At 56.3% G+C, this 23,623-nt stretch overlaps 1 protein-coding gene across 1 annotated transcript in view; it reads right to left on the reverse strand.

Moving 5' to 3' along the window:
* The window catches only part of RPTOR (regulatory associated protein of MTOR complex 1), a 305,182-nt gene that overhangs the window by 100,119 nt on the left and 181,440 nt on the right, over positions 1 to 23,623 (reverse strand). The window contains exons 8-9 of the mRNA XM_044247255.1: positions 1,864 to 1,964; positions 1,183 to 1,327 (exon numbers count right to left, since the gene is read on the reverse strand). Coding sequence (XP_044103190.1) covers positions 1,183 to 1,327; positions 1,864 to 1,964 — 246 coding nt within the window. The remainder of the gene's footprint in view (positions 1 to 1,182; positions 1,328 to 1,863; positions 1,965 to 23,623) is intronic.

A 23,623-nucleotide genomic window follows, 5' to 3' on the forward strand; every position in this document is an offset into this window, starting at 1 on the left:
AAGGCTTGAGGATCCAATCTTCCAGAAACATCGGTCTTCACTCTAATGATTCAGGCTAAGTACCAGGATGAGTTTCGAACACTCTCCCAATCCTGAGCCACAGGGCAGCTCGCCATTCTGTGCGCACACGTGACCTCCTTCCGCGCAGTGACTCTGCCCCGGCCTGCGCTCCCCGCGGCTACTCCGGAAGCAGGCGCAGATGAGGCGTGTTCCGGCTCTCCGTGAACAGTCCGCTGCTGTGCCCAGCACGGCACGCCCCGACTCCCCCCACAGACCAGAATATTCCTTCCTGATTTCTCTTCAGTGGATGAGGACAGTGAGTCTACAAACCTGCCCCTGGTTCTCTGGGTTTTCAGTGCCGGGGAAAGCGGTCGTGCACATATTTAAAAAAAAAATCACCAGTGGAAATAAGTCTGGCCGTGAAAACACAGCGTGTTTTCAGAGTGACCTGCTGTTTCTAAGTGTCTACACTAGGGTTTCCCCACAGGCGGACACAGCTCGGACCCACTCCTCTGCGGGCACCCCGTGTCCATACTGCCCCAGACTCTGCCCATGGGACGGAAGCCAGGACACAGAGGGAACCTATGCCTTATGGTATAACACGGGAGTTAAAGACAGTTCACGATGGTACCCTTGTTACTACTGTCCTAGTGGCTCAAGCAGCAACAGCCCCATCTGGGGGAAAGTATGACCAACAATCCTGACAACCTCTCCCGTGCGCATGTGTGTGTGAGTACACGCACATGTGTGCTCCTGTGTCGTGCACACACACACGAACTGGTCACGGACCCCACGGTCTCAGTCTGGTGGAGCCCTCTGACACTTCAGAGCCCCGTCGGCAGTCGCCCCTCCCTGCACTGGTCCCTGCAGGGTCACAGGCTCACGGGCCAGCCTCTCCGGCCCAGGTCACGGGATGGGTTGTGTCTGGATGTGTGGTCCCGCTCCATCTTCAAAGACCCGCCAAGGCACCTGTGCCCCAGGAGGAGACTCACGCGTCCCGTGTGCAGAGACCTTTACGTAGGCCTTCACCTACTCGTCAGTACCACCTTGGCCTCTAAGCTGGTGGCAAGTCCTGTTTGTTTCCAGTAACTCCATGAAACTCGTCCTGCCATAGATACGGACAGAAACCAAGCCACGCAGAGAACGTCACGCCTTCAGGCATGGCCCGGCCGGGACACTTACCACATGGCGTGCATGTAAGTGGGGGGCAGGCGTGGGCTGCTGACCGGGGTGCAGTTATAGGACCTCATGATCCTTTCTGCCAGGAGAAAATTTCGAAACAGACTAGCCACCAGCAGGTCCTGTCTGAAGAGCTTTTGGAAGAGATCTGAGGGCAGATAAAACAAGAAAAAGGTATTTCAGTGATTCATGTCCAGCATTTAAGACAAACACATAAATTTACCTCCATCAGAATTTTTTACAAGCAAGTTGGGAGTAACAGGCACATCTCCCACGGGTCACACACACACACACACACACACTCAAGCACAGACACCAAACGCCAGCCAGTCACTAATGAAAAAATACAAGTCTTATAGTAGCAGCTTTTAAGAAATCTGGTTTTAAAAAACCTGGATTGTGCCAATTTTTATGAAGAAAACTGAGTCCTGAGTCCACCTAGAAACGAACGCCCTGATGTCAGAGCGAAAGCTCACGTGGGGCTTAGTGTCCGCTGCTGCTCATGGTCCCCGACCCGCGGTGACCCATGGAAACCTCTGGGGGCTCTTGCCTCCTCCTCCTTCTCCTCCTGCCCCTCAGCTTTCCTCACTGACTAGACCTCCTAGCTCATCGCACGGGTAGGCGCCTCCCGACTGCGAGCCCACCACCGCCCCTGCCCCAAGCTGGCCAGCCGGGCCGCCTCACCCCGAGGGAGCACGTTCCACGCGATGGTGTCCGTGATGGCCGTGAAGATCCAGTTCAGCTCTCCCAGGGGCGTCCTCCGGTCGTTCAGCCGGCCGGGTATCCTAGGAGACATGGGGCACTTCTGTTAGTGACTACCTGGCTGCTGCGGAGGGCTGGAGAGAGGAGACGGGGGAAGGAAAGAGGCGGGGGACCACCGGCTCGGAGAGAGGCAGGGGAGGCTCGCCACGCTGGGAGAACGGCCTCCAGCCTCCCCTCCCTCCTCTCGGGCGCCCCCGATGCAGGGGACGGACCCGGCGGCTGCACACACCACTCCGGCAGCCTCCGCGTACAAGACACGGGCCATGGACAGGCCCACAGGGTAGCCCCTGGCGTCTGTACAGAGGAGCCCGGCCCCGGCCTGCGGCTCCAGGCTGCGGAAGCACTTTCAACCTGGCTGCCGGGAAGGAGGGCTCGTCCTCTGGGTCAACTCGCCTTCCATTCACTCATCGTATACCAGAGCCCCGACGCCGCGGCCGAGTGCTATTCTGGCGCTGGGAGGTAGCGGGGGGACAGGGGGGACCCCTCAGTCCGCCGGGGAGGACAGACGGGAAGCCATTCAACAGGCACAGCTGTGACCACGCGGGGACAAGGCCCATGGGGCGGGGTCCAGGGCACCCGCGACAGGCGAGGTGACGGAGGGCCTCGCTGAGGAGACGCTGCAGCACAGGCCGGTCACACCCAGAGGGAGACCGAGTCGGGCAGAGCCCGGACGTGGGCTTGTGTTTGCCGAGCGGCGGCCCCGGCTCCGCGCGGGACGCGTTTAATTAGATCCGACAGGAAGCTCGTTTGGGTTTTCTCCCAAAAGGAAAACGTTCACAGCAATCTGGCTCAGAGACTAACGTGTGACCCCTGCTCTTCGTAAGAGTGAGCAGACTAGGAATTTCCATCCGTAGCCGCTTAGCGGCCCCGCGTCTTGGCATGAACGACGCCCAAGTGGCCTCAGCAACGGGCAGCGCGAGCGTCCTCACGGGGCGGCAGCGAGTGCGCCTTCCTCCACCAACTGCCTTTTCCTTCAGGAACAAACGATGCTCCCGATTTCCTCAAGTGGCCTTGGTGACAGGACACGAGGAACAAAGGAGGGCCGGCAAAATATCTGAAAACAGCATTACTGCTCCAATAGCCTGAACTCTTGAAAAACATTTCCCCAATTAAAAAAAAACCGTGTGTCCACAGGGAGACTCCAGTGTGTCGGAACTGAAAGGCTTTTGCAAACACAGTCAAGCTATTGGCTCTGGCATGGCTGACTTAGAAAGGAAGGTTGGTTTTTGTTTTTGTTTTTAAAGATTTTATTTATTTATTTCACAGAGAGAGAACAATCACAAGCAGGCAGAGAGGCAGGCAGAGTGTAGGGGGAGGCAGGCTCCCCGTTGAGCAGGGAGCCCAATGTGGGACTTGATCCCAGGACCCTGGGATCATGACCTGAGCTGAAGGCAGAGGCTTTAACTCACTGAGCCACCCAGGAGCCCCGAAAGCAAGTTTTGTTTTTAGGGAGAGAGAGTGTGGTAGGGACAAAAGGAAATAATGTTTTTTTAATGAGATTTTATTTATTTTAGACAGAGTGGGGGGATGGGAAGAAGAGGGAGAAAGAGAATCTTAAGCAGACCTGGGGCTCAATCCCAGGACCCTGAGATCATGACCTGAGCTGAAACCAAGAGTCAGACGCTCACCCAGCTGAGCCCCCCAAGGGCCGCAATAACCACTCTTACTGGCTCTGTGGATTGGGCCTAAGGATTCCCACCACTGAAGAGAAGTCGAGGCCTCCAGGCAAACACTCGGCACAAGGACAACAGGACGGTCCCTCTCAGCCTGCAGGGCTGTTCCTTTCACCACTGCCCCCTTTCAAAAGGACAGCACATGCCGGTGGCCCAGTGGCCTGCCCACAGCGCTGGAGCAGGAAGGCAAGGGTCTGTGGACAGCACAGCAGAGCAAACACCGCCAGCCCCCAACCAGCAGTAGCCCAGCGAGCGTGGGGCGCAGCCCCCAAGAGAAGACGGTTGCGAAAGCCGAGCAAACAGCCCGGGAAGGCATTTCACTGGCGTCCTCCTTCCCGGCCCATGAGCGCCACTGCCGACGCCTGGGTTGTGGTCCCCGAAGGAACGCGGCTCTAGGGGCTGATGGGGAGGAGGGGCCTTCGAGAGGGCCAGAGGGTGGGCAGGGAGCCCCGACACGTTAGCCTGGGGCTCGGGTCCTGCACGCGCGGAGGAGGAACACGTGCACCGAAACCCTTGCACATGACACATCCGTAGGCTCACCAGCCATGATGCTCCGCGGTGACGCTGCCCGGCTTGTGCGCGAGACTCTCCCTGCGGCTCCGCCAGCCTCTGCACGGTGGCTCGGGGCGACAAGGCGGGGCGCGGGCAGGGCTGCATCCCGAGGCTGGGGCCGCGGTCAGGAGCAGCGGACGCACGAGAAGAGCAAGGACTGGAGAACACGGCGGCCCTCAGGTCTCGCCGCGGCTTCTCTCTGCCCATTATTCAGAGGTCGCCAGACTGCGAGGCGGATGGCCCGTCCCCACCTCGGCCACCTGCTGCAGGTGCCACGGGTCCCCAAGGCCAGGAAGGACTCTTGGAACTCAGTGAAAGCGGTGACGCTCGTGGTTAAGGCTCACTAGAGAGAACGACAAAGAGCCATCGGAGCCAGTGCGGAGAGGGATGCGCGGGGCAGAGTCCAGGAGAGGTACGGAAGGTGGGGTTTCCATGTCCCCTCCAGCACCCACACGTGATGGGGCGCGCAGCACTCTGCCAGCTCGGGTCGGGAGGAGCCCCAGGGCCTTGGTGGCCACCTCGAAGCCCTGGTTGGCTGCCTGGCTGCCCGCGAGCCGAATCGCAGCCTCGAGGCAGACAGACGACATACTCCAGCCCTAAACTGAAGTCACATGGTTGGCCTCTCCGGGGGAGCGGGACCCACCCTAAGATGCCCGCATGTGGCCGTCCCCAGCCCCAAACAATGACGCTCCTGCCGGGAACGGTACAGGCGTTCTCTCTGTGCCGGCCAAGCTCTCGACTACACACCAACAGTAATCTCTTCACTGTCCAAGACGACCCTGTGCAGCACTAGAGAGCAGGTTTGGAATTCCTGTGCCGTGGTGGGCGCAGCCTCTTCACTGGACTAAAAGCCCAGAGGTGGGCCCGTGGGAGGCTGGGCCAGGTTGTGTGCGCAGGCCTCTCGGCTGGGTGGCCTAAGGGAAGCGCTGCTTGCCTCCACCCCCACTTTGGACGACAAATCGGCTCAGGAGAAGAAAAACCCAACCCCACAGGACGGCACGAGTCAGAGACGTGCTGGGCCTCGGACAACGCTCTGGCCATGGAGCCAGCACCGCCCATCTGGACCGGCCCAACCTACTAAAACCACCGCAGCAAGCCTGCTTCCAGAAACCAGCTCGAAACTGGAGGCAAGGAATGGGTCCGTGAGACATACAGGGTTTTATTTACAGGGTGAAAAGTCAGAAGCTAGAAACGTTACCAAAACGAGAGAAATGAATAAGTAAACTACAAAACAACCGCGTGAAATTACTAGAAGCTAGCAGACTGTGGCTTATGAATATTTCAAGGATATGGGAAAACGCATGTTTCAAAGCATTAAGTAAGGAGGCAAGACAGATCCCACAGTCACAGCACACGGGCTGTGCAGGCGGGAGATCAGAAGACAAACCCCCAAGATACCATCGTGGGGAGGCTCTTCCTGTCTCGTGCACACAGCAGGTACGGTGTGCACCCCACTTGCGCAATGGGGAGCAAGCCAAAGCCCCATCCCCTCGCCTCCCCACCCTGGGCCCAGGCTCAGGCCCGGGGAGCGGGCAGCTAGTGGCAACAGGACAGCACTCACGTAAGAGTGTGAGCAAGGTCTATCTCCAGACCCCGACCAAGCACGTCACTGACGTGAGCCGGGCCGTCCTGAATCGAGATGAGGTGACCCGGCACCAGCTGGATCCCATGGGTGAAGGGATGATACACTCCCAGCGGCACGGAGCTGCTGAGATCCCTGTCTCGGTGGGCAGGCGGCCAAGCCAGCGGGACCAACAGAGGCCAGTCCTTCTCAGCTTAGGGTCAGTGTGCACTCAGGTGCTTAAAAAAAATCTGCAGCTTGTGTCCGTCCCCAGCAGGTGAGTGCGCACCCCCATGCCCATCCCCCGGACCCCACTAATTTCTCTAAGCTCGTGAAACCAGAGACATAGCCGTCTGCCGATGGTCTCAGAGAGACGCAGGGATCTCGCAAACCGACCCGTCCACCCACGTGTCCGAGAAGCGCCTTCTGCACGCGGCAGGTGTGGGCACACACTTGGGACGGCAGAGCCAGACTGAGTCAACTCCCCTCGCGCGTCGTGTCACGTAGAATTAAATCGCTCCCGGAACTGTTTGCTTCTGTTTTCCTTTCTGTATCACAGCGTAGTGAGCAACGTCAAAACCCAGTGCGCAGGGGCGCCTGGGTAGCTCAGTGGGTTAAAGCCTCTGCCTTTGGCTCAGGTCATGATCCCAGGGTCCTGGGATCGAGTCCCGCATCGGGTTCTCTGCTCTGCAGGGAGCCTGCTTCCTCCTCTCTCTCTCTGCCTGCCTCACTGCCTGCTTGTGATCTCTGTCTGTCAAATAAATAAATAAAATCTTTAAAAAAAAAAACCAAAAACAAACCAGCGCACTCTGGAGGCCATCTGGGTCGAGGGTGGTGGGCATGGGGCCATGGGAGGTCAGACCCAGGACCACATTCCATCACCCCCAAAGAGTCTCCTTAATCATCATGGTGGTTCTTTTAAAACTGAAACCCACAGTGTTAATCAAGGACTAACTGTTGAAAGAAAAGCATAAAAAGCCACAGTTTACAAACAGATCACTGAACTGAGAGATGAGAAAAGCCTGCGGTCTCAGCCGTGCTGTATCCGGGGAACTCCCGGCAACTTTCCGCTCTGGGTCCCGGAGCCTGACCTTATGTGCACAGCAGGGACGAAAATAAGGCGACGGCTCTTCCGGAGGAGACAGAGCAGCCGCATCCCTGCAGAGTGCACGGCCCTCCCTGCACCCCTGCAGCCACCAGCATCCACGTCCCCCACAGCTGGGCTCACGTGCAGCTCTCTGATTCTGGCCAGAAACAATGCTCCGGGATCAGCATACCCAGGTCGTCACCAGCACCTCCAGCCCCCAGCTTGATATATGGTAACTGTACCTTGGTGTCCACACCCCAATTTTTAGGAGGCCTGGAAGGGTGAGGCCAACTCTGGAATGTCAGACCGTGCCCTCCTTCTGGGACCACGCTCTCCCTCGGCGACACCAGTCTTCCTCCCGTCCACCCTCTGTGCAACTGGTCCCACACTGGATACGTGTGACTTAGCCTCGGACACGGCCAGCTCCAACCCGGCCATCATCTTCCGGCCAGCCCGACCTGGCAGAGATGGCACGGGCTGTGTTCTCAGGCTCTCCTGATTGCCCCCAAGGACTGGGAAGTGCGCAACTCTGCACTGTTCTGCCGAGGGGTGAGCGTGCCGCCCGCACAGTGGCCCTTCCCGGCTCGCCCTGTCCTCCCCAGTGTCTCGGCGCCCATCCCTTGCTGTCTCTGCCCAACACTTGCAGGGCCCTTCTGTTGTCCACAGGAAAAAAGAAAATGTAAGAATCCTTAGCCCACAAAACCTACCAATCACCATGGGCAGCCTGTCCCGGTGCTGGTGTCTGTCCATCTGTCCATCTGCCTCCCTCCCTAACCTCGCTCACCTATCTTCACAGCCCCCTGCCATCACGACCCCGTCGCTCCCTGGACCTCGTCCCCACCTCAGAGGCCTCGTGGCTTCTCTTCCACCAAAGCTCGAAGCCTCAGAGACACGGCTCACCCGCTCTCCGTCCCCAAGCTGCGACAGCTCCCGTTTCTGGTTTCCATCCGCCTTTGCTGCCGAGCGACTTTCTGGACCCAGGCCCCTCTGCCTTGGCTCACACCATGTGGGGTAACGGCCCTCCGCACCCCGTGGCCAGCACCCTGCCAGCTTCTCTGCTGCTGCTGCACGGTTTTTAGCCACGGGGAAGCTACCTCTCCTTCCACAGAGCTCAGGCGGAACAGAGGAAAGCAGAGTTCCTCGGGCTACGTGAGTGGGGCCGGCTGCTCCCCGGCCTCCTGCTGCCCCGGCCCCCCGAGACGGCCTCTGTGAGGCTGCGGGGGAGCAAGGGCCAAACCACACCAGGGAAGTCAAGTGGAACGTTTCCCGCGTGGCTTCACACCACGGATCATCGCCAGCCTGACACACTGAACTCTGCAACGCACTCCCCGTCGCTTCTCCCTCGTCCCTCCGGGCAGGTCTGTCACCGCGCTGTTGACCAAACTCTGCTTGCTCCCGCCTGCTCAGGGCGCTCCGCGGCCACGTGGAGGGGCCTCCCTGCCCTCCTTGCGCTGCTTCTGGCTCCGTCTTTACAAGCAAAGCTCCGACCTCACTGTCTGCAAAGACACTCTTGCCCGGGGCAGCCTTTCAGCCGGACCTCGGCGATGCCCTGCATGTCCGCTCCTGTCCTCTGGCGCTCCGCCGGCCGGTCCCCTCTGCTCCTCTGGCCGAGTCACCGTCGCAGCACGCATGCCCGTCGCTGCCGGAACCGGGTCACAGCTTGCCTTGCTATAGACACATCACCCCGCAGCAGTAGGCCGCGTGCGAGCGCTCAGCACGGCCCCAGCCGCCCATAGAGGTGAGCCAGGTCACCCCCTCTTTCCACCACAGCTCTCCGAGGTCCTCGCGGGCTGTGCGGCTGACACGGAGCCGCCCCTCCCCCTCCAGACGGCCTGGCTGCTGGGCAGGGAGGAGGGCGGCACTGGGCACCCAGGCCCATCGCAGCTTTCAGGACGGGGTCTCCCAGCTGTGGCGTGGCCTCCTCCAGTCCGTGGTGCCTCCACAGGGTGACCCGTGCTCCCCAGTCAGCATGGGGCTGGTCTGCGCCGTGAAGAAGTCACGGTCGGCTTCTTTCCCTGCCCCTCCCCATGTCACCGCCCCAAACCTGCGTTCCCCAGCCAGCACAGAGGCCTGTGGGAGATGTTGTGTCTGGTGTGACCTGTGCTTCTTGGGCTACTTTCTGTTTCTCCTGCGCTTTCTCTTTCACTGAATATGCCACATTCCAGCCTCCTGGAACTTGCTGTTTTCAAAAGGTCCAGGAGCCCCCACGCCCGTGCAGACCATTCCCTCCCTCCTCTCCGGGCTGCGGGAGCCCCGAGCAGTCCTCCAGTTGGCCTGCTCACATACAGCATCCCTGGGGGCTCCCCCCGTCCTAGTGGCCCCCAGGCCTGGGGGCTGCTGCAGAGACTCCCACGGAACTCCACAGAGGCCTCTGCCAGACACGGAGGCGCCACCCAGCCTGTCCACAACCGGGCAGGAGCTGTGGGAGCGCGGCTTCACCGTCACCCGGGCTCAGCACCAGGCGCTAGCGTCTAACAGGTGCTCCATCCATATTTGATGAGCGAAGGAATGATTCCTCCCGCGTGATCGCAAGCTCGCGTAAATAAGATGGGAAGTAAAAAACCATGGTTTCCGAGGAAATGATACTCGCTAAGAATACTCAGGTGATACGAAGATAACACACATCATCCCGAATTCCTTCATTTAAGAACCACTGGACACATCCTGGTGACCGTCCTCTCTTCACACGCAGAATCAAGTATTCTGAACACAGAGAAGGAACCCTACGTACGGGGCTGCTACATTTCTGTTAAAAACACCCACAAAAACACTGGGAAAAAAGGCTTGGAAGGGCAAATGTGCCCCAGAGTCCTAGCAGTGAGGGTCTCAGTGTGGTGGATTTTCTAAATGATTTAAGTTCTCCTCGCCTCTCTGTGTCTAATGGCAGATCTGTGCTGAACACAGGCTACTTGCGGAATGAGGAAAAATCAACCTTTCTTCTTCTTTAGTAAGAGGAAGGCTACAGCACGAGATTTTAAAACTGTGTTATCTTCTAAATTTGTATCATCTCACATTCAACTAAAATAAAGGATGAACCTCTATGTTATCTGCTTTAAACAACCTCACGAACACGGCGGCGTAGAGAACCTTGGGCTGGATCATTTTCCCACGGGGGATCTGTTGTGTGGAAATGCCCCACGACTAGGAACACGGGGCCAGGAGCCCGACAGCTTCTCTTTGGAATATCAGGTCGGCACTCTGTGGCGGAGTATTTGGGGGGACAAGAGGCGCACCCATAAAGCACTGGCTCCCGGCCAGTGGGGCCGCGGTAGGGGAGGCCACGAGGGTGTGTGTCCTGTCCTATACACGAGGCTTTCCTCAGTCACCGAGGGCTTGTGGGAAGCAAAGTCACACCCATACAAGGTCCACACGTACTCAGCCTCAACCATTACAAAAGCACAACTGAGCGGGGACACAGCGCCCCATGGAGTGGAGGCTGCGAACCACTGCTCCGGACGGCACGCGTGAGGTTTCTGCACGCTGACACCCTCCTGAACCGGATCAAACCACATGTCTACAACACTCTTTTCCAGACTCTCCGTACTTAGAACTGGGTCCAATTCATTTCTGTAAGGTCATCTGATTTCTTTATAAAGTGCCATTTGCAGACTCCAAATGACCCGCTCATGTGCACGAAGCCTGCCGTTTTGCACATGTCCCTGGGACCAGTCTGCATGTCTGCTGTTCTGCCGTCAGGACCTTTCTCCCGGGCTGCAGGACGGCGTCCGCGCCGGCGGACGGGAAGGACAGCGATGGGACGCGGGAAGGAAGCCTGGCTGGGAAGTGCATCTCTCTTGCGGAAACACAGACAGCCTGGACGCAGAGTGGCCCGTCTCCACGCGGACCCGGAGGGTCAGCTGCACGGCCACCGTGGAAAGAGCGGAGTCAGCCAGGCCCCAGAGCACATCTGCAAACCCTGGGGAGTGCGGCTCCATTCACTGCCTTGGGTTTGGGCATCACGAGCTCCCTCGCTGGCAATGCAGTTTAGGTGACTCATGTCCCCCGCTGAGAACTAGCAAGGCTGCACACGTATGGCGGGGAGGCTTCCTGAAGGCAATGGAAGACTGGCAAGCCTGCGGGGAATCATGGGGCCAAGACTGGAGAGGGGACCCCAGTCCCCAGCGTCCACTGGCATTTGGGGCTCTCTCTCTGAGGCATCTGGCGATCCCAAAGCTGCGCAGAGAGAGGGGCAGGCCGCCGAGCCGAGCGTGGTGCCCGTGGGGCTGGAGCGCAGACACGGGGGTTGAGGGCTGAGAGGGTTCTGCTGGCAGAACCCCCGAGGCACTGAGCTGGGGCCCCAAGGATGAACTGGAAGTAACCCAAACCTCACAGCCCGACGCGTCCGAACCCCGCACCTTCCACTTCCAGTTGGCAGCGTTCGATCAGAAGGGCCAGACACGTCCTGCGAAACTGAACCGAGCTTGAAACCTGGAAAAGCAACTACAAAGGGAAGGAGACGGGCAGAGGGTCCGTGCAGCAGTGACATCAGATGCAAATGTCCCAATCATTTTACCTAGTTTGTTCGAGAAATTAAAGGACAAAAGAAGGCTTGGCACAGAACCAGAAACTGTAACGTCAAGCCTGGCAATTCCAGAACTTCAGGAACACGAGAACATCACGTCAGTCCCTCAGGAGATGGGCTGAGAAGATGAGGAGCCAGCAGGGAAGACAGGAATGAAAGACGGGCCGGAAAAAATACTCAGAATCAGGCACAGGGAGATGAGATGGACGGCTGGGACGGAAGAAACACAAGGATGTAAGGAAAAGATCTGGAATCACCTGCTGGAGTCCCGAAAGGAGAGAACGGGGGAATGGGACGGAAGCAATCTTCAGAGAATTTCCTGCAGCTGATGAACGATGTTGAGGGACAACGTCCCGGTCTGTGGGAGCTGCTCAAACAAAACACCAGACCGGCTGGCTGAGCCAACCAAAATGCATTCTCACACGGCTCCGCAGACCGTCAGTCCACGATCACGGGCCGGCGTGGGCTGACCTGGTGAGGACCCTCTCTCCGGCTTACAGCCTGCAGCCCCCTTGCTGTGTCGTCAATGTGGCCGGGAGACAGCGCGCCGCTGTCTCTGCCTCTTGTCCAGAGCACCGGTCCCATCGTGACCTCATCTCCCACGGGCCCATGTCCACACACTGTCATGCTGGGAGTTCGGGTTTCAGTACAGGAGTTTTGGGGGGATCAGAGTTCAGTCCATAGCACTCAGGCTCAAGAAATGCTATAGTCATGAAGCAGGACAAATACAAAGAATGCCCAGAAAAACAACAAAATCAAGCTGCCAAAGTCCAAGAAAAGGAAGGATTTATAATAAATTTTATTATTTATATATTTATATATTATTTATTTATAATAAATCGACAGCGATCCAGATGGTGCAGTACTGGCCTAAAGACCACCGAGACAGCACAGGGCAAAAGAGCGGCACAATCCCAGCCGACAGCCCCCTGTCTAGGGCACTGCTTCCCCGGGGAGGAGCCCGTCTTCCTACGGTGCTGCTGGAAGAACCAGATACCCACACGGAACACGGGAACCTTGACCCTCACCACACACCATGTGCAAAAATTTACTTGAGATGGACCACAAACTTAAACATAAAAGTTGAACGGTCAAAGTTGTAGCAAAAATAGGAGAAAATCGTCAAATCCTGGTAGGCAAAGCTTTCTTAGGCACAACATGGAAAGTGAATCGTGAAAGAAAAACGTATTAAATCAGATTTTATCAAAATGAAATGGCTCTGCTCCCAGAATACTGTTGTGAAAATGAAAACACAAGCCAGACTGACCAGACAGAGCTGACAAGGACTCCTGCAACATACATAAAGGGCTCTTGAAGGCAAACAGTGCCGTTAAAACATTGGCAAGAAATGTGAATGTATGTTTTATTAAAGAATATAAATTAACAGCCAACAGCATGTGAAAAGCTGCTCAGCATCATCATTAGGCAAATGCAAATCAAAGCTACAGGACAGGGGCCCCTGGGGGCTCAGTCGGCGAAGCCTCTGCCTTCAGCTCGGGTCAGGATCTCAGGGTCCTGGGAGCGAGCCCCACATCGAAGGGGTAGGTCCCTGCTCGGTGGGGAGGCTGCTTCTCCCTCTGCCTCTCCCCCTGCTTGCGCTCTGTCTCTCAAAGAGATAAAATCTTAAAAAACAAAACAGAACAGGAGACAGCACTACCGATCCACAGGAATCCAGTGTTGACGGAATGCTGAGTGCCTGGTACCCTCCCACGTTACGGGCAGGAACGTCACCTGGCGGAGCGCCGTGGAGCACAGTTGAGAAGTTTCTGATAAGCTTCACGCACACCTGCCGGATGACCCAGCCCTCCCACCCCTGCGAATTCACCCTGGGGCAACGAAATGCGTAGACACAAGGATGAGCACATCCGCAGCAGGTCGGCTCATGGTGACGACCAGACTGGAGAGCCGCTGTGCGCCGGCGGGCGGGCAGGCGGAAGGGCTGCGGCGCACACCGGGGAGCGCGGCTTACGATCAACGGAGCGAACGGCAGGTGCGCCGAGCCTGGGGGGTCTCAAGGCACTGCGCCGACAGGGAAGAGCCAGACACACAAGAACCCGCTGTAATTTTCTACGTACACGAAGCTCGAGAAAAGACAACTCTGAGGTGCAATAAGCAAAAGCAGATGAGCAGTTGCCTGGGCTGGGGAGCTACGGGGGGGGGCGGGGGGGGATTCTCGAGACAAGGCACGAGAGGAACTGTGGGCTACGTTTTGAGTGAAGCTGGCTCCACGGATGGATAGAGCTGCCCAAACTCACCAACCTGTACAGGATGCAAGCTGTATTTCAACAATGATCATTTTAAAATGAAAAATCAAACCAAGGGGAAATTATGGCATTTTCAAACAATAAAAACAGAATTTTTTCCACCGGCAAACTGGCAGCAGAGGGAGTTCTTGAGGTAAAGAGAAACGATCTCAGGCTGAGATGCAGGAAGGAGCGGAGGCCATGGAAGACAGAAGCGTCAGCAAGAGTTAACGACAGAACATCAGCGACGTTTACGGTGGTGACACACGGAGCATGAAAATACGTGACAATAAATTGTACCCAAGTCAGGGAATGAGTCAATGCCGTGACTCTGTGCTCAGGTCCTCATATCGCCCAGGCAGTCGTAAAAGTACTAACTTAGATTTGAGTTTAATGAGCCAGGGGTCGCCAAGACTATGGTCTGAGGGCCAAAACCAGCCAGCAGCCTGTGGTTTTGGTTTGATTTTTGTCTGGCCCAACAGCTAATGATGGTCTTTATGATTTCAAAGTTGACGTGAACGACACATGACAGAGGGACACCTGGGTGTCTCAGCGGGTTAAGCCTCTGCCTTCGGCTCAGGTCATGATCTCAGGGTCCTGGGGTCGAGCCCCGCGTCAGGCTCTCTGCTCAGAGGGGAGCCTGCTTCCCCACTCCCTGCCTGCGTCTCTGCCTACTTGTGATCTCTGTCTGTCAAATAAATAAATAAAATCTTGAGAAAAAAAAAAAAAGAATACAGGACGGCCATTGTACTGTCTGGGCCCGGATAGAAACGGAAGTTGGCCACTGCCAAGGAGTAGCCATTTGTGTGCAGGAAAAGAACACAGAGTTGACAAGCCAACAGAGGGGGAGAAAGGAGTAAAATTGCTAAATCAGCCCAAAAGAGGGAAGCAGAGGAGGAGAAAGCAAGATGGAAAAAAAGTAATGGGGGAAAATAAAAAAGTGAACACATTTCAACCCAAGTATGCCAATTATTACACTAAGTATAAAAAGACCATATACTTCAATTAAAGTCAGTGATTTTCAGTCTAAATCTAAAACCAGGAGAAAACCATGTCCTGCTAAAAAGAGATGCACCTTAAATACATACCGGATTCAGACATATTAGAGCACCTGTGTAAGTACAGATGAGGATGAAAACACACGTCCTCGCCTGCAGCCACAGAAAGGCAGCCACACCACTATGCTGCGAAGTGGACGTTATCCGAGGCAAAGACTGACATTTCTCAGATTCCATCCGTTCCACCAGGAAGGGGGATCAGTTATGGCTAATTTATCTTTCCATAGTGCTGAAGGGCAAAGCGTGTAGTCGGCAGGGGGAATGGGCTTTTAATTTAAAGTAAAATGGCAAGAAGCTGTCAAACTCCATTTCTGAATGAAAGGAGGAAGTCGAGATGCACAGAGCAGCAACTTCTCTAGCAACGGGACGTCTCGTAGGCACGTCTAGCAGGGAGTCGGGGAACGGCAGAACAGGGATTTGGGACTGCAAACACAGAGGGACCAAGATCTCAGGGGCACTGAGGATGACCCAAAGTGGGAGAATTAAGGATCAGCGTGTCCAGGTCCCGTAAACAGCAGAGGCTTTCAGACTGTAGGACCACTCCCAGCAAGAAATGCATTTTGTGCAGCGATCTAATACACATGCCTACAACCACAGGTAAACGTACACATTCGATATTCATATACAATCGAAGCAAACAACATTTGTGTTCCTAGGGAAACAATGTATCTTCTATCTTTAATTTCTTTTTTAATGGTGGCTGTGGCCCACCACACAGATTTCATGGCCACTAACAAAACATGACCTGCAGTTTAAAAATATGGACTTGAGAGAAACTCTTGTTAATTTCCCCAGGAGGCTATCAGCTCAGGGTTATCAAAATGCTGATGGTGAACACTGCTCCCCAGGGAGGTCAGAGATAAGAAAATCACACAGTTCTACCCGTAAATAGCTGGCTGGTGGTTTTCTTTTTTTTTAAACCCACACAGCCAGCTTGTTCTCTAATGATTTTTAAAACTCCGTACCGAGTCTCTAAATCGAACAGTTTACGCGTGCAAGGCTGCGCCTCAGTCCCTTTCACCCTGCACTTAACATCTCGACAGATCAGAAACCCGCTGATCTTGGGAAGCAAATGGCATTGAAGGAAAATGTATTTTAAAATTCTGAAGGAAAAGGAGAGACGATTTCCACAGCTCAGTGGTGAGCAGGAGTTAATACGACACTGGAGATAATCTACCTTTTACTGAATTTATTACAGAATGATAAACTGCCGCCCACCCCTAGAGCAGCCGACAACGTGCGTCCCTCTGGAGGCTGCAGACGAGGATCAAAGGGAGACATGGGATCGAACAGAGCAAAGGAGCAGCGTCCATCTGCTTATTCAACATGTGTGTGACGCAATGAAAACAGATGGTTTTTTATTAAGCAGTGCAGGTTCCAAAACTCTTAAGAAATAAATCTGAGTCTAAGTTCATTTTTGAAGCATTTCTGAAAAAGCTGATTTTCTCTGGACATCCTAGTGTCAAGACTGATCGTCCGACAGGCCCTTTCCTGAGAGCTAGAGTTATGGGAGCCATGCCAGACCAGTGGCCAGGCAGAATTCTCTGGGAAGCTGCTAAAAAGCCTGTCATGCTTGGGGAAGTCAGCTTCTAAAATTAGGGGAAGGGGCAGGGGCTCTGGCTGGCTCAGTCAGTGAAACGTCTGCCTTCAGCTCAGGACATGATCCCAGGACCCTGGGATCAAGCCCCATGTGGGGCTCCCCGCTCAGTGGGAAGTGTGTTTCTCCCTCTGCTCTTCCCCCGTCCCGACGCTCCCTCTGAGCGCTCTCTCAAATAAATAAAGTCTTTAAAAATAAAACAAGGGCACAGAATCCAGATGAATCCCAGGGAGCACATCCCCTGATCCAGACCAACCGCAGGGAGCACATCTCTCTGATCAGATGAATCTGGGGAGCAGTACCCCCGTGAGGCACTCAGCTACTATCTGGTTGTCTCTCCAGGTGTCTCTCCTGGAACATGCTAAGGCACCCTCAGGGAGCTTCTTTGTAAAAATTGGGTCTCAAGAATGTGGGAACAGAGGCAGGCAGGTGGGTGAGTCGTGGGCTGGAGGGGCAGACCTCGCGTCCCGGTGGTAAAACGGATGTAATGCTTCTGCTGTTTAACAGACACCGCCACCAGCCTCCCCTGGTGGTTCCTTAGCTGAGCAGAATCTCTCCGGTCTATGTAGGGACCAAAATGCCAAGGTCACTGCAAGCTTGTGCTGAGCAGGACTACAGGTACCCTTGTCTAAATTCTATCTCTTACTGTGAATTTATCAAAATATCACAAAAGCAGCAGTTTCCAAATACAACTGGGGTATATTTGCTCTTGATCTTCTAGGCAAGCTCTCCTCCAGGGTTTTCCTGCACAGGTGCTCTGAGTGGACGTGCGCTCCGGTTCCTCTGCCTCCTGGGTCCCCAGGGCCCTGGCTGAGCTAACCGGTCGCTTATTCCACCCCACACCCCTCAGTTCATTTGTCCACGTCTAATCTGTCCTTGGCATATAAAACTCAGCCCCCCCCATAAGACTGTTCTTCGTATGTCCCCACTCAGAATTTACCTTTCCTGCCTCTGAAACGTCCGCGCGTGAACCTGCCAGACATCAAGTGATTCTTCCGTGCTACACGCAGCACAGAGATCAGGGGATGGGACTGGACGGACCTGGGTGTCATCCCCAGGCGCTGTCACGTATGGCTGTGTGACTTTGGGCACTTTACCTAATCTCCCCGAGACTCAGTCACCTCAGAGGTCCCGCCGAACTCCACGGGACACAGAAAAGTGCAATTCACACCTAGCAAGTCAGCCCAGAACCTGGAACACAGCAAGGGCCCAGGAAATAGAGATGCTCCTACTTAATTATTACAATCCACCCCCCCCCACACACACACACATTTTAAAACAAATGAAGCCCAAAATGCTGGAACTGCCCCCAGGAAACCAAACTCCTAAGATTAATATAAAAAACACGACGATTTCAGGAGCACTCTAGGTTACCTGTAGCGTATTTCCACGTCTGCGACTTAAAGCTGGCCTCAGAGAGAACATCTGCAGGTCCCGTATCTGAGAAGAACCGACCTCTGTAGCACACAGGGACTCCCCAGCTCACGGAGACGACCCCCCCCCACACACAGGTAGGAGACTAACGGCTGCGATACTGCGGGAGACACACAGCGGCACGTGGGCATGTGAGGAGACGCCTGCCCCAGTGAGCCCTCAGTGACACCCCCGTCAGGACCACAGAGAGACCCTGCCACGCCCACAACGGTGACAGTCACGGGCTGATGAGGACGGACGTGGCAAGGACACGGAGAAACGGAACGTAAGTGGCTCCGCTCTGGAAGATACCGGCAACTTCCTGGGAATTAAACACAAACGTAGCATCTGCCGCAGCACCGCGACTCCCCGTGCCTACCCAGGAGACACGGAGATGTGCGCGCACACGAAGCCTGGGACGGGGGTGTTCACAGCCACACCGCTCCCCGAGTCCGCGAATGACAGGTGACGCGGACGGACCGACCGGGGATGTGGGGTACCGCGCGACAGTACGACAGAGCAATGCTGACGCGAGCCACGATGTGAAGGAACGCTGAAAACACCACGCTAAGTACAAGTGAAACACAAAGCTGGACGCAGACGACCATACAGTGCGGCCCCATTTCTATGAAGTGTCCGGAAAGGTCAAATTCACAGGGAGAAGATGACTAGTGGTTTCCTGGGTTTGGGATGGGGACGGGACTAATGGCGGACAGACGCCACTTACCATGGGACCGTGGCGGTGGTGGCACAGGCTGGGAGACCTACCAGGAACCACGGAACACTGAGGTCGGTACGTAACTTATACATTTACGTACAAGCTGTTGAAAAAATACAGAAACCACCACCCCAAAAAGTGTGAACTGAACACATGAATGATGCTGCAAGACCACTGTGGACATTTCAGTCTCTTTCTGAAATGTCATGCTTTCTGCATTGACTCCATAAACAGGTGGGGCGGGGGAAGACCGTCTGTGGTTGTGTGTCTTCATTTTAAGTCAAACTAAACCGAAGTCCTCGTTTTCAGTACATGTGGAATTCCTCCCCCTTTCCCTTTAGTTCCCCTAATAAATCCGTGAATGTTTTCCCACCCGGAAAGTCAGTGATTTTTCATTTCTCCCCGTGTTTCAATGATCTGTGCTGCTTAGGCAGGAGGAACAGCAACACAGCCCTGGCCTGGCGTGTGCCCTGCTTCCCAGTGCCTGGTTCCAGGGAACCCCGAGGCCTGCCTCACTGCGCTAAGAACGCATCTCTAAAGCTTCTGCCAACGGCCCTGGTACCAGCACTCGGGGTCCTGCAGAAATGTGTGAGTGATCAGCAATTTCATGACTCTTCAATGATGTGCAAATAGGTACCATGTTATCCAGTGTGTTCCTCCCTCCAGGCTAACCTCCCGGTCCCTTAAGGTGCTCCTCAGCTAAGGCACCAAACTGTATCGTGCATTTCTCCAACAGGTCGAGGGAGGGGCCGTCCCCTCCTCCCCCAGAACTGGTCGGATTTGGGAACAGCTATTTGGAAGACTTGACTCAAGCTGTTTCCCACAACCCCAACTTTTTCCACAGGGGCTAATGTTCTATCGAATCTCCCCAACCCCGTGCTTGTGCATACAATTTCCGAGGACCATGCTGCGGTTTACACACGGAATTCGGACGGTCTGCCTTTAGCTGCTCAGCCTGTCAAAACCCTTCTACGTCCTGGTACTGGGTTTGTGAGCAAACCCTCACGTTCTCTCAATCCTTCAAGTAAGTGTCATTATCGTTTATCTGCGTTTCTGAAAACTTCCGCACCACGTTGCTGTACATCCATGGGTAATTCTGAAATGGGTCCTCCTTAGAGTAGAACCTGCAAAGGCCAGGTGGGTGGCCGGTGTCGCCGACTACACGGCCCATGCTTCCTGCAGGAGGAGCCTCCTGGGCTCATGAGTCTTCTAGTAGGTGCCGGACTGACCACCTTCCGCAGGGAGGAGCAGGAACAGCCCTCCCTGGGTCCTTCCTGCTGTCCCCACACTCCCGCTCGTAAACAGACCGCACTACGTCAGGCTCTGTACCACCTGCTCCCTTTGGTGGCAGCTGCTGGGAACAGACAGACGCAGGAGCGGAGCGTCACTCGCATTCCTCGCCCTGACCCGACACTCCCTTCCCCCCGAAGCTCGCACGGCTCCTGCTCCATGGTGCCTGCCCATCTCCAGCCTGCCAAGGGCCCCACCTCTTTGAACACCGTTCGCCTATAGGCGTCTACTGACTGCCTACTACTGTCCTCTACTGTCCTGGCCTTGCAGGAGAGGAGGCCAACCTCTCAGTCGGTGTCCCGTCCCTCTGCTCCGACAAAGGGCCTGCAGGTGAGTGAGCTCAGGCCGTCCTCATGAACGGTTCTCCGGATGTGACCCTGAGTCCCCTGCTGGACGGTAAGCTCCGCGGACACCTCTGGTGCGTTTCTACCGCCTGTCTCTTTCCTGTCATCATCGCACAGCGCCTGTGGGGCTGCGGGCAGCCGGCTCTCAAATACCGTGTGGCGGATGGCACGGAGCAGAAGGCATGTCCTTGTGGCCACGCCACGGCCCAGGAGTGGAACGTGGACCAGTCTGGCTCCACCTCCAATGCAGATCCTGACACAGCTGCCTCAGTTTCCCGTCCGATGCAGCGGTCTGAGTCGGAGTCCGAGCGGCAGCTGCAAGCCCACCCAGGGCTCCCGTGCTGCTGTGTGTTCTCGACCCTGGAGCTACGCACACCCTCCTTCCAAGCCTGGGGCACCTGGGACACCGCTCCGAGGCTGGGGGACTCGGGTGGGAGAGGGTGCGCGTGTCCTCCGGCATCGTCCTGCAGCCCCCAGACTGCATGGGGCCAGCGGAGTCAGGACCGACGTGGGGTCTGTACTCTGAGTGACTCTGGGCAAGTCCACGTCCCCTTAATGCCCAGGGCCTGACTCCCCGGACAACTGTGCGGACCAGAGTGGCTAATCCCCACCAGGGCCTCTCGCAGGGCTGGGCACCACAAGCCATTGGGGGGGTTTCGCCTCCCCAACCCACGTGGGCTGGCCATGTGGACGTGGCTGGCCCCAGTACCAGCCCTGTGTCAGGGGCACATCTCTGGGAGAGCTGCTTAGCACTAAGGTGCCTCCACTTGGTCTGACGGTGCAGGGCCAGCGGCCGCGAAGCAAGAGCAGGGTGCTGTCCCTGAGCGGGGCCTCCGGGGGCCGGCTCTGGATCAAGGCTGAGGGGAGGAGCAGGCGAACACAGGAGAGGTGGGTGCCCGCGAGGACCTGCACAGAAATGGCCTGAAGCACTGGCGGGGCGCGCTGTGCGAAGCCCCTGCAGCCTCGTCCTTGAACTGCGCGTCGTCGCCTGGCCTCCCCCATACCACGCCTGCCCTCAGTGAGCGCGAGCCGCTGGCAGGGCCGGCCGCATCCCTGGATCCGGCTTATAGGTGTCCACCAGAGACTGGCAGAAGCACATTTTTGTTAGGACACCGAGGGCACCGGGGTGCCAGGTAGTGAAGACGGGAAATTGGCCTGACGCTGTTCTGTCTGGATGACAAAGGCTGGGACACTGGCGTCACCATGAAGGAATGAAGGAAGCCCTGTGCGTGGTCCGTGGGCGCCCCAGCTTGCTGCCTAGTCTTGGCCCAGAGCCTGGCCCCCGTCCGGCAGATCACGACCCAAAGGCAGGCGGTGACGGAGTGTGTGCCGCTCTCGGGGACCCAGCGCCCCTGGCCCTCCCTCCGGGGTGCTGCTGACGCACACAGCTCCCGTGGGCACCAGGTCTGCGGCGGGCTGGTCCGCCCCTCGCTCACACTGTCTCCACCGGGCAGCGCCCCGGGGCTTTCCCGCTCCCTCTCTAAATTAGCTTCCCGTGACTCATCACTCGTCCTCTCCGGGACGGGCAGGTGCTCATGACTTACTGATTTTTCACCTTCAACCAGCTGACACGATCTAGCTATGTTGGAGAGAAAGGTACTTTTCGAATGAAGGCTGGTATCCTGTCAGCCTTCCTTTCAAACGTAACACGCGTACGATGCCGACCGCCCAGCGGAATAAACGCGAATCACAGCTACTGGGCCCAGACGGCGTGTGTGGGTGGCCGCGGGTCCCTGCTGACCCTCGGAGGACGCAGGTCTGCACCCCTGCAGCGCACGCTGTGGGCTGGGGTGGTAGTGTGGGTCAGCGCACGGGCTTCAGAGAGCCTGCCTGGCAAAGCCCTGCTCCCACTCACCCCTGCGACGAGACATGGGGCAAATGACCTGCCTGTCCCGTGCCTCAGTTCCCCCATCGTTCGAGTGTGGACACTGACAGCGCCTCCTTCACACGGTCCCAGTAAGGAATGCGCGAGTTAATGTGCAGGGAGCCCTTAATGCAGCCCCGGGGACCCGGCGGATGCTCGAGGTGCGTCCCGGCCGCAACCAGAAGGACTGTGGGTTTCCTCGTGTTCGCAAGCAACAGCTCATGTCCTCCTACACTCTCCTCCCCGTCCCCCAGGGCACAGCTGAGACCGGGGCTCTGACACATGCAGACTGCTGCTAAGTTAGCCAAATACTCATGGATTCAAGGTAAAACCAACCCCAGATGCAAGCTTTGGCTTCAGCCTGCCGCCCCGGGCTCAGCAGGGGCCATGCCGCACGTGGTGGAGGGAGCAGGGCACAGCCGCTCACTTTATCCCAGACACAGGGCTGTTAGCTCCTTAAAATATGCTGTTGACACAATAGATGTTAATTATGAATAATTTTCGGTACGCCCCGCGCCTGCAGTGATCAGAATGCTAACGAACAGCCTTGTGCAAGAGGCTCCCGGCTCCCTGATGCCCCAGTGCTTTCTGAGCACCCTAATATTTCTAGTGCTGTTTAAGCGTTTCATTACTTTGTTTCAGGGCTGAAAAATGTCCCTTAATTTCCAAACACGGATCTTATTGCCACTCTCTCCGAGGACTCGGAATATAAACACGCGCCACAGCGGCAACATGTTTATTCATCAGGCTGCTGGGTTCGTGGAGATAATTAGAAACGGGGGGTGCTCAAAGAAGGTTCGCTCTAATTTACTTCCCGACACAGCAGCTTAATTAGAAAACAAATTCCATCCCCAGCTTTAAAGATTGCTAAGGAATTACAAACCCACACACCGCCCGTACCTCCTCTCGGTCTTGTGTTGAGGCTGCAAACAGCACATGTTTTGCCCGTCTGACAAAGGTGCCAGAGGCTGGGAAGGGGCTAAGGCGCCATCCTGGGGAAGTCTTTGCTGAGCGGTCGCATGCCGGCGGCCGCTGGAAAGAAACCACATTTATTACCGAATTACAGCACCACAATTTCAAGTATGAAACCTTTCCACCAGCGTCTCCGTGACGGCAAAGAGGCCACGACACATTCAGGCGGGGTTTCTGACCGGCAGCAGCCAGGGCGGGCACTGGCCCCGTCGTGACGGAGGCGGGAAAAACCGGTCTCGGGGCGAGGCACGGTGCCCCTCCAGCCCCCACACCTGCCTCTCCAGGCCCCGCAGCTGTCCCCGGCTCCCGGGACGCGGAGTCACCACTGTCCAGCCACAGGGCAGGGCGGGTCATCAGCCCCGGAGGCCTCAGCTCACTCGTTGCTCACACAGAGGAAGGCCAGCTTCCGGGGGCAGCGGGACCCGCGCCTGCTGACTCGGTCCACGTACACCGAGCACGGCCACACGCCAGACCTGCACCAGGGCCACCCTTCAACACAGAGCACAGGGCCTGGAAGCGGGGGCGGAAATGGATGTCATTCTATTTTTTCAGATCGATAAATTAAGGAAACAAAATCCAGTAAGCCAGGCCTGTGTTCTCCATCTCGTCTCCGCATTATGAGTCCCTCCCATCAAACGGCTATGCTGACCAGAGTCACGGTCACAGAGGTGTCAGTGCTACCCTGTGTCAAAGAGAAACAAGAGAAAAAAACCAGAAGCAAAAGGAAGAGCTCGAAATCCTTGAGAAGCAAGCAACATCGATAATGTTGAGCTCCAGCTTGGCTGACC

This window comes from Neovison vison, chromosome 5, assembly GCF_020171115.1.
Source record: "Neovison vison isolate M4711 chromosome 5, ASM_NN_V1, whole genome shotgun sequence".
In the NCBI taxonomy this organism is placed as follows: Eukaryota; Metazoa; Chordata; class Mammalia; order Carnivora; family Mustelidae; genus Neogale; species Neogale vison.